This window comes from Hyla sarda, chromosome 9, assembly GCF_029499605.1.
Source record: "Hyla sarda isolate aHylSar1 chromosome 9, aHylSar1.hap1, whole genome shotgun sequence".
Taxonomy (NCBI): Eukaryota; Metazoa; Chordata; class Amphibia; order Anura; family Hylidae; genus Hyla; species Hyla sarda.
In genome coordinates this window covers 6438981-6454315 of record NC_079197.1, presented here as the reverse complement: position 1 = coordinate 6454315, position 15335 = coordinate 6438981, and the positions used below count along the sequence as shown (strand labels likewise).

At 37.8% G+C, this 15335-nt stretch overlaps 1 protein-coding gene across 2 annotated transcripts in view; it reads right to left on the bottom strand.

Moving 5' to 3' along the window:
• Positions 1–14351, bottom strand: part of LOC130290859 (dual specificity testis-specific protein kinase 2-like) — a 61857-nt gene extending 47506 nt beyond the window's left edge. For both annotated transcript variants that reach the window (XM_056539003.1, XM_056539005.1), the window contains exon 1: positions 14042–14351. Coding sequence is in view for 1 of the 2 variants with exons in the window: in XM_056539005.1 (XP_056394980.1) it covers positions 14042–14054 (13 nt within the window). In the remaining variant the exon portion in view is untranslated. The remainder of the gene's footprint in view (positions 1–14041) is intronic.
• Between the last annotated feature and the right edge of the window lie 984 nt (positions 14352–15335).

Sequence of the window (15335 nt, the reverse complement as noted above, 5' to 3'; positions counted from 1 at the left end):
CGCTACAACTTGTATTGATTTGTGAACAATGGATTTGGCATCGGTTCATCGGACGTTCCTTTTTACAAGCTGGTGAACCCGTACCTGGCTTTGAAAAATATATAGCAATGTATAAATCACTGTATACACCAGACATAGAATGAAGAATGTCCTCTCCCCATCACCCCCCCCCCCCCCCCCAGAGACCAGTTATGACAATCTCTGTACAGTGCTGCTGAATATGTTGTCCATATATAAATAAAGGAATTCATATAAATGTAGGGATTCCTATAGAGGAATTTTTAGTTTTTTTACTTGCAGTACCATCATTGGCCAGCATGATTTTCCGTAGACACTAATAGAAGAGCGCCACCACTTGAGACCTAAAAGATAAAAATTCTAATTTTCAAAATGAGCTAAACCTCAGGTAAGAGTCTCGCTAACACATTAAAGACTCTTAAAGGGGTACTCCGCCCCTAGACATCTTATCCCCTCTCCAAAGGATAGAGGATAAGATGTCTGATCGCAGGGGGTCCCGCTGCTGAGGACCCCCGTGATCTCCCTGCTGCACCCGGCATTCGTTTAGAGTGTCAGGTGCAGCTCCGGAGGCTCGTGACGTCATGGCCGCTCCCCCCGCTCGTGATGTCATGGCCATGGCCCCGTCAATGCAAGTCTATGGGAGGGGTGTGACGGCCATCACGCCCCCTCCCATAGACTTGCATTGAGGGGGCATGGCCGTGACGTCACGAGTGGGGCATGACAGTGACGCCACAAGCCTTCACCCGGCATCACCAGTCATTCGGCATAGAGCAAAGTTCGCTCTGTGCACTGGATGTCTGGGGTGTCTCAGCCGAGATCGTGGGGGTTCCCAGCGGCAGGACCCCCGTGATCAGACATTTTATCCCCTATTCTTTGGATAGGGGATGAGATTTCTAGGAGCGGAGTACCCCTTTAAAGGGGTGATCTAGAAATAGGAAAACCGAGCTAATTTCTTCCAAAAACAGCGCCACCCCTGTCCTCAGGTCATGTGTAGTATTACAACTTGGCTCCGTTCACTTTAATATAACTGAGCTGCAATACCACACACAACCTGAGAACAGGGGTGGTGCTGTTATTGAGATAAAATAGCTCTTTTTTTTCTAGCTCTTTTTTTTCTATTCCTGGATAAACCCCTTTAATTGTGCACAGGGAGAAGAAGTCTACAACTAGTATTGATGTGGGAACAATGGATATGACATCAGCGTATCGGACGTGCCCTCACAAGCTGGTGAACCTGTGCCTGGTTATAAAATTAAATAGCAATGTATAAATCACTGTATACACCAGACATACAATGGAGCTGTGATAAAACATAAATATTATCCTTCCTATTACATGTCAGAGGAAAGATTCCATAGAGTTGTATATACAAAGAATATAATCCACACATACTGATATATAAATAATACTTATATAATCTGCACATACTGATATATAAATAATCCTAATATAATCTGCACATACTGATATATATAAATAATACTAATATAATCCGCACATACTGATATATAAATAATCCTAATATAATCCGCACATACTGATATATAAATAATACTAATATAATCCGCACATACTGATATATAGAAATACTAATATAATCTGCACACACTGATATATATAAATAATACTAATATAATCCGCACATACTGATATATTAATAATCCTAATATAATCCACACATACTGATATATAAATAATCCTAATATAATCTGCACATACTGATATATATAAATAATACTAATATCTGCACATACTGATATATATAAATAATACTAATATAATCCGCACATACTTATATATATAATCCGCACATACTGATATATAAATAATACTAATATAATCCGCACATACTGATATATTAATAATCCTAATATAATCCGCACATACTGATATATAAATAATACTAATATAATCCGCACATACTGATATATAAATAATACTAATATAATCCGCACATACTGATATATAAATAATACTAATATAATCCGCACATGCTGATATATAGAAATAATACTAATATAATCCGCACATACTGATATATAAATAATACTAATATAATCCGCACATACTGATATATAAATAATACTAATATAATCCGCACATACTGATATATAGAAATAATACTAATATAATCTGCACATACTGATATATAAATAATACTAATATAATCCGCACATACTGATATATAGAAATAATACTAATATAATCCGCACATACTGATATATAAATAATACTAATATAATCCGCACATACTGATATATAAATAATACTAATATAATCCGCACATACTGATATATAGAAATAATACTAATATAATCCGCACATACTGATATAGAAATAATACTAATATAATCTGCACATACTGATATATAAATAATACTAATATAATCCGCACATACTGATATATAAATAATACTTATATAATCCACACATACTGATATATAGAAATAATACTAATATAATCCGCACATACTGATATATAAATAATCCTAATATAATCCGCACATACTGATATATATAAATAATACTAATATAATCCGCACATACTTATATAATCCGCACATTCTGATATATAAATAATACTAATATAATCCGCACATACTGATATATTAATAATCCTTATATAATCTGCACATACTGATATATATAAATAATACTAATATAATCCGCACATACTGATATATAAATAATACTAATATAATCCGCACATACTGATATATAGAAATAATACTAATATAATCCGCACATACTGATATATAAATAATACTTATATAATCCGCACATACTGATATAGAAATAATACTAATATAATCCGCACATACTGATATATAAATAATACTTATATAATCCACACATACTGATATATAGAAATAATACTAATATAATTCGCACATACTGATATATAAATAATACTTATATAATCCACACATACTGATATATAAATAATACTTATATAATCCACACATACTGATATATAGAAATAATACTTATATAATCCGCACATACTGATTGCGCCAAGTATACAGCAGAACGGTCTGTACCGCCGTATTAGGTAACAGTGGATCATTCCTCTGTCCTCATCTATGATTTCTCATGCTGTAGGCGTCCATGATTTAACCCATTGTAGGCCCCATCAGGATTTAGCAGTCAGTCCATTTACGTTGCGGATTATTTGCAGGTTTATTATGGGTTTATTGAGTTTTAAATCAATAGGTAAAATAATGAATAGTTTTCTGTGGATCTGTAATTCAGATTTCCCTGCAGATTTTGGATCCATAACTATGGAACATTTCTACAGCAGTTCTGTCCTGGCTGCATTACGCCTTAGGCCACGTTCACACAGAGCACTTTTTATCTTGTTGCTTTTAATAGGACTAGTTAAACAAGAAAACGATCCCTGAAGGTTCCAGGGCATTAAATCATAAGCAACCTTTAAGGGGAGACCCCCTTGTGGGGAAAACCCTTACTAGAAACCCCCCGTAAAATCACTATCTTTATTAATTATACATTGTAAAATATACCTTACAAACACAACATTAAAATTGGCAGCGGTAATTTAGTGGGTCCTGAAAAGAGAGGCTAGCCTATCCTGATTAGTAGAGTGATTCTGTCCCTTGTATTTGCATTTGTGTTGTGCACCAAATTCTGCGCACTTATGTGACGGCGTTCACTTTCTGCAATGTTATTTTCCCTGTCCGCTGTATTAAAACATATGGATAGCCTCCCCGACGTTTCACTGAGCGAATCAGCTTTGTCAAGGGCTGTGAGGCTAATTACATTAGTTAATTATCTGTAATGGTTTAATCTTATGCTATATGGTATAATCTTTGCACCCCCCCCCATATAATGGTTTAATCTTATGGTATATGGTATAATCTTTGCACCCCCCCCCCCCATAATGGTTTAATCTTATGGTATAATCTTTGCGCCCCCATAACGGTTTAATCTTATGGTATAATCTTTGCACCTCCCCCCTCCCTATAATGGTTTGATCTTATGGTACATTTTATAATCTTCGCGTCTCCTATAATCGTTTAGTTTATTTCACTGCAGTCCCGTCTTGTAATGGTTTAATCTGGTATGGTATATGGTATAATCTTTGCGCCCCCCCCCCCCCCCCCCATTACGGTTTCATTTTATGGTATATGGTGTAATCTTTGCTCCCCCTATAATGGTTTAATTTTATGGTATAATTTCTGCTCCCCCTATAATGGTTTAATCTTATGGTATAATCTTTGCTCCCCCTATAATGGTTTAATCTTATGGTATAATCTTGGCTCCCCCTATAGTGGTTTAATCTTATGGTATAATTTCTGCGCCCCCTATAATGGTTTAATCTTATGGTATAATCTTTGCTTCCCCTATAATGGTTTAGTTCATTCCGCCGCAGTCCGTCCTGTAATGGTTTAATTTTATGGTATAATTTCTGCGCCCCACTATAATTGTTTAATCTTATAGTATAATCTTTGCTCCCCCAATAATGGTTTAATCTTATGGTATAATTTCTGCACCCCCTATAATGGTTTAATCTTATGGTATAATCTTTGCTCTCCCTATAATGGTTTAATCTTATAGTATAATCTTTGCTCCCCCCCCCCCCAATAATGGTTTAATCTTATGGTATAATTTCTGCGCCCCCTATAATGGTTTGGTTCATTCCGCCGCAGTCCCGTCCTGTAATGGTTTATTCTTATGGTATAATCTTTGCTCCCCCTATAATGGTTTAATCTTATGGTATAATCTTTGCTCCCCCTATAATGGTTTAATCTTATGGTATAATCTTTGCTCCCCCTATAATGGTTTAATCTTATGGTATAATCTTTGCTCCCCCTATAATGGTTTAATCTTATGGTATAATCTTTGCTCCCCCTATAATGGTTTAATCTTATGGTATAATCTTTGCCCCCCCTATAATGGTTTATTCTTATGGTATAATCTTTGCTCCCCCTATAATGGTTTAATCTTATGGTATAATCTTTGCGCCCCCTATAATGGTTTAATCTTATGGTATAATCTTTGCTCCCCCTATAATGGTTTATTCTTATGGTATAATCTTTGCGCCCCCTATAATGGTTTAATCTTATGGTATAATCTTTGCTCCCCCTATAATGGTTTAATCTTATGGTATAATCTTTGCTCCCCCTATAATGGTTTAATCTTATAGTATAATCTTTGCTCCCCCAATAATGGTTTAATCTTATGGTATAATTTCTGTGCCCCCTATAATGGTTTGGTTCATTCCGCCGCAGTCCCGTCCTGTAATGGTTTATTCTTATGGTATAATCTTTCTTCCCCCTGCAATGGTTTATTCTTATGGTATAATCTTTGCCCCCCTATAATGGTTTAATCTTATGGTATAATTTCTGCACCCCCTATAATGGTTTAATCTTATGGTATAATCTTTGCTCCCCCTATAATGGTTTATTCTTAAGGTATAATCTTTGCGCCCCCTATAATGGTTTCATCTTATGGTATAATCTTTGCTCCCCCTACAATGGTTTAATCTTATGGTATAATCTTTGCTCCCCCTATAATGGTTTAATCTTATGGTATAATCTTTGCTCCCCCTATAATGGTTTCATCTTATGGTATAATCTTTGCTCTCCCTACAATGGTTTAATCTTATGGTATAATCTTTGCTCCCCCTATAATGGTTTAATCTTATGGTATAATCTTTGCTCCCCCTATAATGGTTTATTCTTATGGTATAATCTTTGCTCCCCCTATAATGGTTTAATCTTATGGTATAATCTTTGCCCCCCCTATAATGGTTTAATCTTATGGTATAATCTTTGCTCCCCCTACAATGGTTTAATCTTATGGTATAATCTTTGCTCCCCCTATAATGGTTTAATCTTATGGTATAATCTTTGCCCCCCCTATAATGGTTTAATCTTATGGTATAATCTTTGCTCCCCCTACAATGGTTTAATCTTATGGTATAATCTTTGCTCCCCCTATAATGGTTTAATCTTATGGTATAATCTTTGCTCCCCCTATAATGGTTTAATCTTATGGTATAATCTTTGCTCCCCCTATAATGGTTTATTCTTAAGGTATAATCTTTGCGCCCCCTATAATGGTTTCATTTTATGGTATAATCTTTGCTCCCCCTACAATGGTTTAATCTTATGGTATAATCTTTGCTCCCCCTATAATGGTTTAATCTTATGGTATAATCTTTGCTCCCCCTATAATGGTTTAATCTTATGGTATAATCTTTGCTCCCCCTATAATGGTTTATTCTTATGGTATAATCTTTGCTCCCCCTATAATGGTTTAATCTTATGGTATAATCTTTGCCCCCCCTATAATGGTTTAATCTTATGGTATAATCTTTGCTCCCCCTACAATGGTTTAATCTTATGGTATAATCTTTGCTCCCCCTATAATGGTTTAATCTTATGGTATAATCTTTGCTCCCCCTATAATGGTTTAATCTTATGGTATAATCTTTGCGCCCCCTATAATGGTTTAATCTTATGGTATAATCTTTGCGCCCCCTATAATGGTTTAATCTTATGGTATAATCTTTGCTCCCCCTATAATGGTTTAATCTTATGGTATAATCTTTGCTCCCCCTATAATGGTTTAATCTTATGGTATAATCTTTGCTCCCCCTACAATGGTTTAATCTTATGGTATAATCTTTGCTCCCCCTACAATGGTTTATTCTTATGGTATAATCTTTGCTCCCCCTATAATGGTTTAATTTTATGGTATAATCTTTGCCCCCCTATAATGGTTTAATCTTATGGTATAATCTTTGCCCCCCCTATAATGGTTTATTCTTATGGTATAATCTTTGCTCCCCCTATAATGGTTTAATCTTATGGTATAATCTTTGCTCCCCCTATAATGGTTTAATCTTATGGTATAATCTTTGCTCCCCCTATAATGGTTTATTCTTAAGGTATAATCTTTGCGCCCCCTATAATGGTTTCATCTTATGGTATAATCTTTGCTCCCCCTACAATGGTTTAATCTTATGGTATAATCTTTGCTCCCCCTATAATGGTTTAATCTTATGGTATAATCTTTGCTCCCCCTATAATGGTTTCATTTTATGGTATAATCTTTGCTCCCCCTACAATGGTTTAATCTTATGGTATAATCTTTGCTCCCCCTATAATGGTTTAATCTTATGGTATAATCTTTGCTCCCCCTATAATGGTTTAATCTTATGGTATAATCTTTGCTCCCCCTATAATGGTTTATTCTTATGGTATAATCTTTGCTCCCCCTATAATGGTTTAATCTTATGGTATAATCTTTGCCCCCCCTATAATGGTTTAATCTTATGGTATAATCTTTGCTCCCCCTACAATGGTTTAATCTTATGGTATAATCTTTGCTCCCCCTATAATGGTTTAATCTTATGGTATAATCTTTGCCCCCCCTATAATGGTTTAATCTTATGGTATAATCTTTGCTCCCCCTACAATGGTTTAATCTTATGGTATAATCTTTGCTCCCCCTATAATGGTTTAATCTTATGGTATAATCTTTGCTCCCCCTATAATGGTTTAATCTTATGGTATAATCTTTGCTCCCCCTATAATGGTTTATTCTTAAGGTATAATCTTTGCGCCCCCTATAATGGTTTCATTTTATGGTATAATCTTTGCTCCCCCTACAATGGTTTAATCTTATGGTATAATCTTTGCTCCCCCTATAATGGTTTAATCTTATGGTATAATCTTTGCTCCCCCTATAATGGTTTAATCTTATGGTATAATCTTTGCTCCCCCTATAATGGTTTATTCTTATGGTATAATCTTTGCTCCCCCTATAATGGTTTAATCTTATGGTATAATCTTTGCCCCCCCTATAATGGTTTAATCTTATGGTATAATCTTTGCTCCCCCTACAATGGTTTAATCTTATGGTATAATCTTTGCTCCCCCTACAATGGTTTATTCTTATGGTATAATCTTTGCTCCCCCTATAATGGTTTAATTTTATGGTATAATCTTTGCCCCCCTATAATGGTTTAATCTTATGGTATAATCTTTGCCCCCCCTATAATGGTTTATTCTTATGGTATAATCTTTGCTCCCCCTATAATGGTTTAATCTTATGGTATAATCTTTGCTCCCCCTATAATGGTTTAATCTTATGGTATAATCTTTGCTCCCCCTATAATGGTTTAATCTTATGGTTAATCTTTGTGCCCCCTATAATGGTTTAATCTTATGGTATAATCTTTGCTCCCCCTATAATGGTTTAATCTTATGGTATAATCTTTGCTCCCCCTATAATGGTTTAATCTTATGGTATAATCTTTTCGCCCCCTATAATGGTTTCATTCATTCCGCCGCGGTCCCGTCCTGTAATTGTTCACGTTTGGCTTCCATGTCTTGTTTCTGGACCTGATTTTCTGGTTGCGTTGCCTGTGTGACTCTGCTGTGCGGTTGTAGCTGAGTGCAGACGGTACAGGCCCGAGACGGCATCTGGCGTTACACAATCTGCTGACATAGAAGTTACCGGCTGAGATTCCCCAAGGGAAAAAATAATAATAATCCGGAAACCAGACGCCGCAGCTTATGTTACCGTCATAGGGATTCTATGTACTGCATGTGATAAAGATGGTGATGTCATCGGCTCGTCGTCAGATATGTGATTGGTGGTGACGGTAATCATGTGACCGTCATATACTGCCTGCATGTGTACTGTGACCATAGCGCTGTACTGCGCAAAAGTTGCAGAAGAGTGCGCGGCATAACATATAAGACCGTATAGTCACATGACTCATCCATAATAAAAAAAAAAACATTATGAAGATGATGTCATCACGTCCCCTGCTGGTCACAAATGTTAATGCACTATAAAATCGAAGCATGGATTGATGACCGCAACGTGGATCGCCATATCAGGAGTGACTGCAGTTTCCCTTTAAGGCAGTGGTCTCGAACTGTAGCTCTCCAGCTGTTGCAAAACTTCAACTCCCAGCATGCTTGGCTGTCCGGGCATGCTGGGAGTTGAAGTTTTGCAACAGCTGGAGGCCGGGACGTGCACACATACGCTTCAAAGGGGGCTCAAGCCCCTGCTCTTTTCTGCTCCTGTACATGAGGATAAAGCGGCGTATAGACCGCATAAAAGAAACGTATATGTTAGGAAAGTAGAACGAACCTAGGTACCACCTGTAGGGTCCAATAACCATATAGTAATATAGCACTGAACTGTAAAAGCAATCCAATGATTGCTTATTAAAGTCCCACTGGGGGATTAAAGGGGTACTCCGGTGGAAAACTTTTTTTATTTTATTATTATTATTATTATTATTATTTTTTTTCAAATCAACTGGAGCCAGAAAATTAAACAGATTTGTAAATTACTTCTATAAAAAAAATCTTAATCCTTTCAATAATTATCAGCTGCTGAAGTTAGGTTCATTTCTGTCTGGCAACAGTGCTCTCTGCTGACATCTCAGCTTGTCTCGGGAACTGCCCAGTTTAGAAGAGGTTTGCTATGGGGATTTGCTTCTAAACTGGGCTGTTCCCGAAACACGTGTCATCAGAGAGCACTTAGACAGAAAAGAACAACTCAACTTCAGCAGCTCATAAGTACTGAAATGATTAAGATTTTTTACTAGAAGTAGTTTACACATCTGTTTAACTTTCTGGAGCCAGTTGATATATATATATATAAGTTTTTTCCTGGATAACCCCTTTAAAGTCCCACTGGGGGATTAAAGGGGTACCCCGGTGGAAAACTTTTTTTTATTTTTAAATCAACTGGTGCCAGAAAGTTAAACAGATTTGTAAATTACTTCTATAAAAAAATCTTAATCCTTCCAGTACTTATAAGCTGCTGAATACTACAGAGGAAATTCTTTTCTTTTTGGAACACAGAGTTCTCTGCTGACATCACGAGCACAGTGCTCTCTGCTGACACCTCTGTCCATTTTAAGAACTGTCCAGAGTAGGAGACAATCCCCATAGCAAACATATGCTGCTCTGCACAGTTCCTAAAATGGACAGAGATGTCAGCAGAGAGCACTGTGCTCGTGATGTCAGCAGAGAGCTCTGTGTTCCAAAAAGAAAATAATTTTCTCTGTTGTATTCAGCAGCTAATAAGTACTGGAAGGATTAAGATTTAAAAAAAAAAAAAGTAATTTACAAATCTGTTTAACTTTCTGGCACCGGTTGATTAAAAAATAAATAAATAAATAAACAGTTTCCACTGGAGTACCCCTTTAAAAGGTGTAAATACATACATTTATATATACATGCTGGGAGTTAAAGTTTTGCAATGTTTAGAGGCAGGGACGTGCACACCCTATGTGGGGCTGCCCTTTTCTGCACCTGCCCCTTTAATGATTTTTATTTTTTTTGCAAATCTACAGCACTGGCCAAGTCCTGGCACCTTAATGGGCAAAATACTGGTGCCGATGGGTTCTGTTCTGTGGTGCTGATTGGGACCTCCATGGGGTGCTGGAGTGGTCCCATACAGCTGATATGAGCCCCTGCCCTTCAAAATGTCTGTGCTTGTCCACATTTTGAGACCACTGCTTTAAAATGACTCCATTGGAATAATGTAAGCAGCGCCGACCGTACGTAATGTGGTAATGTGCGCTATGTTTACCCCCCCCATGGCTGGTTTATCGCCTGTAGCCGGTTGATATTTTGTCGTCTCCTTGAAAAGGTTGCAGTAAATTGTCTTTATGGATGAGCTCCAGCTATTAACATGATGTACTGTACGGGGAGCACCGGACCCAGCGCCAAAATAACAAGTAATTGATGGCCCGGCGTAATGTATGTCCTCAGTCCTCCATGTTTATTGGATTTGCAGTAAACTGAGCTTCAACACAACAAGGCGTCTCATCAATATACAATGAGATGGAGGGGAAGGAAAAACAGGAAGAACAACAATGTAAAAGAACTAATATCTCAGCATAAAGGAGTAAGAACAATTCATACAACAACAAATACATGTATAATACTTGTATATACTACTATAATACTGCCCCCTATTTACAGGAATATAACTACTATAATACTGCTCCTATATACAAGAGTATAACTACTATAATACTGCTCCCTATATACAAGAATATAACTACTATAATACTGCTCCTATATACAGGAATATAACTACTATAATACTGCTCCTATATACAAGAATATAACTACTATAATACTGCTCCTATATACAAGAATATAACTACTATAATACTGCTCCTATATACAAGAATATAACTACTATAGTACTGCTCCTATATACAAGAATATAACTACTATAGTACTGCTCCTATATACAAGAATATAACTACTATAATACTCCTCCTATATACAAGAATATAACTACTATAATACTGCTCCTATATACAAGAATATAACTACTATAATACTGCTCCTATATACAAGAATATAACTACTATAATACTGCTCCTATATACAAGAATATAACTACTATAATACTGCTCCTATATAAAAGAATATAACTACTATAATACTGTTCCTATATACTAGAATATAACTACTATTATACTGCTCCTATATACAAGAATATAACTACTATAATACTGCTCCTATATACAAGAATGTAACTACTATAATACTGTCTCCTATATACAAGAATATAACTACTATAATACTGCTCCTATATACAAGAATATAACTACTATAATACTGCTCCTATATACAAGAATATACCTACTATAATACTGCCTCCTATATACAAGAATATAACTACTATAATACTGTCTCCTATATACAAGAATATAACTACTATAATACTGCCTCCTATATACAAGAATATAACTACTATAATATGGCTCCTATATACAAGAACATAACTACTATAATACTGCTCCTATATACAAGAATATAACTACTATAATACTGCTCCTATATACAAGAATATAACTACTATAATACTGCTCCTATATACAAGAATATAACTACTATAATACTGCTCCTATATACAAGAATATAACTACTATAATACTGCTCCTATATACAAGAACATAACTACTATAATACTGCCTCCTATATACAAGAATATAACTACTATAATACTTCTCCTATATACATGAATATAACTACTATAATACTGCTCCTATATACAAGAATATAACTACTATAATACTGCTCCTATATACAAGAATATAACTACTATAATGCTGCCAGAGATATAGTGTAAGTAAACCAGCCCTGTCTTCGGCTCTTCGCCCCAATGCGGGGGACAATGTATAAATCAATAATCTTCCTCCGCGTCGCCTGTTGTGTTTACCGCTCAATGTGCAAATGGCAGCAAAAACACATTAGAAGTTGTTTATGGAAAAGAGGATGCGGGACAGTCGTGGAGGTTATTACAGGGATGAATGGCGGAAGGGGAATAGCGCAATATCCTATTGATCGGATCATAAATTAGGGGGTTTATAGGTCACTTTGTGCTCATTTATTCCGTACTGCAGCGCTCTAAATCCCGTGCATTGAGATACATGATGCAGTTGCGGTTACACACAGCCACCACTAGGGGGAGCTGTTATAAACAAGTGGCTGCAAAATTACAAATCCCAGCATGCCCACACAGCCGTTGGCTGTCCGGGCATGCTGGGAGTTGTAGTTTTGCAACATCTGGGAGGTCCACAGTTTTCTCCTCTGCTCCCACTTGTGGTGGTGATGTCACGCATCAGAGGCTTAGATACAGAAGCTCAGCAGACAGTATCACATATGATAGGCTCGGATTTAGCAGCTCATTAGACAATATCACGCAAAGTAGTGCGGCATCCCGCATGTAAAGCTTAGATACACCAGCTCAAGGCATCATTATAGGTGATAGGCTTAGATATAGTGGCTAAGTGGGCCGTATCACACATAATAGGATCATAGGCTTAGATGCAGCAGTTCAGTAGACAGTATCACACATGATAGGCTTAGATACAGCAGTTCAGTAGACAGCATCACACATGATAGGCTTAGATACAGCGGTTCAGTAGACAGTATCACATGATAGGTTTAGATACAGCAGTTCAGTAGACAGCATCACACATGATAGGCTTAGATACAGCAGTTCAGTAGACAGTATCACACATGATAGGCTTAGATACAGCAGTTGAGTAGACAGGATCACACATGATAGGCTTAGATACAGCAGTTCAGTATACAGGATCACACATGATAGGCTTAGATACAGCAGTTCAGTAGACAGTATCAAACATGATAGGCTTAGATACAGCAGTTCAGCAGACAGTATCACACTTGATAGGCTTAGATACAGCAGCTGAGCAGACAGTATCACACATGATAGGCTTAGATACAGCAGTTCAGTAGACAGTATCACACATGATAGGCTTAGATACAGCAGTTCCGTAGACAGTATCACACATGATAGGCTTAGATACAGCAGCTCAGTAGACAGTATAACACATGATAGGCTTAGATACAGCACCTCGGTAGACAGTATCACACATGATAGGCTTAGATACAGCAGCTCAGCAGACAGTATCTCACATGACAGACTTAGATATAGCAGCTATCAGACATGATAGGCTTAGATACAGTAGTTCAGTAGACAGTATCACACATGATAGGCTTAGATACAGCAGCTCAGTAGACAGTATCACACGATAGGCTTAGATACAGCAGCTCAGTAGACAGTATCACACATGATAGGCTTAGATACAGCAGTTCCGTAGACAGTATCACACATGATAGGCTTAGATACAGCAGCTCAGTAGACAGTATCACACATGATAGGCTTAGATACAGCAGCTCAGTAGACAGTATCACACATGATAGGCTTAGATACAACAGCTCAGTAGACAGTATCACACATGACAGACTTAGATACAGCAGCTCAGCAGACAGTATCTCACATGACAGACTTAGATACAGCAGCTGAAGGCTATGTTGTTGTTGCGTTGTAGTATGGCGGCCGTCCTGTCCATTACTCACCACATGCTGCCGCTTCGCTCAGTATATACGTGTTAAAGTGACACCAACCTGACAGGAGGCGACTCAGACATGACGTGCGGCGATTCTCAGAAACACGGCGAATACTGTGCGTAACTTACCGCTCCCAGACATATCGTATACCGGGCGGGAATGTCACTACATAACTGGACAGATGTGTCGTTCGGTGTGGGGCGATGGTTGGGCAGCCATGTTGGTTGTCACTCAGGGATACCATACAGGGATAGCCATACTAAGAGTATATGCCTTACAGGAGGCCAGAAAAGCTGGGTAATAATGCTAGAGAAGTGGAAATGGCAGCCATATTGGCTGTCACCCAACTTTCCTAAAGTCCTATGTAACTAGGAAACATAGTGCTCAGTGTTTTCCAACCAGGGTTCCTCCAGCTGTTGCAAAACTACAACCCCCAGCATGCCCGGACAGCCAACGGCTGTCCGGGCATGCTAGGTGTTGTAGTTTTGCATTAGCTGGAGGAACCCTGGTTCGAAAACACTGTCTCCAGACCGGAAAGCTGGGTGAATATACCAGTATGGCGGCCAGTACCCTTTCGATTAAGTCGAGGGTTGGCTCAGCTCAGAACCCCCATTATAGTGCCCTTAGCAACCAATCAGATCCCAGCTTTCATTTTCCCAATGTGAACAGTTGCTATGGGCGAACTCATCCACTAGGCCTGAAGCCTGTGCTAGAGTAATCTCAATATTCCTACATGGGGCTGACTTGTTGCCCATAGCAACCAATTATTTACAGCACACAGCGCTGTAGGAGATGGAAGCTGAGCTCTGATTGGTTGCCATGGGCCCCGTTGTCAATTAGGGTCCCCCATGTTCTGGGTGCGGTTAAGGAACGGAACCTTAGGACCCAATGCACCCCCCTATTGCAGTCATCATACCCGACTTGTGACTTTCCAGTTGTTGCACACTACAACTCCCATCATGCCATAATAGTCTTCTCATACCAGAGAATGATGGGAGTTTTGCAACAGCTGGAGAGCCACAGGTTGGGGAACGGCTTTTTTGGGGGGGCACAAAACACTGTGACCAGATGTGAAGGGGGGGGGGGGGTGTAAATGGGGAAATATGAAACACTTTTTTTTTTAGGGCGAAATGGGTTGCAGGGGAACGGGTTGCATTTTTTCACCTTTTAGGATTATTTCCACACAACCTGTGTTTTTCAGGTGAAATACAAAAATACTACTTTCATTTTGGACTCCCAAGATGCAATTTTTGTGGCATTTATTTCAGAAAAATAATGGGTTTAGTCATGTGATCCTTTTATCCTGTGTCGGAAGGATTTCTATTGAAAAATTAGGCGGAAAATAAACACCAGGGCAACGTTAAATCAGCATTGCGTTATAGGAGAAAAAAAAACCAAAAAACGCCATAGTCACTGAGCCCA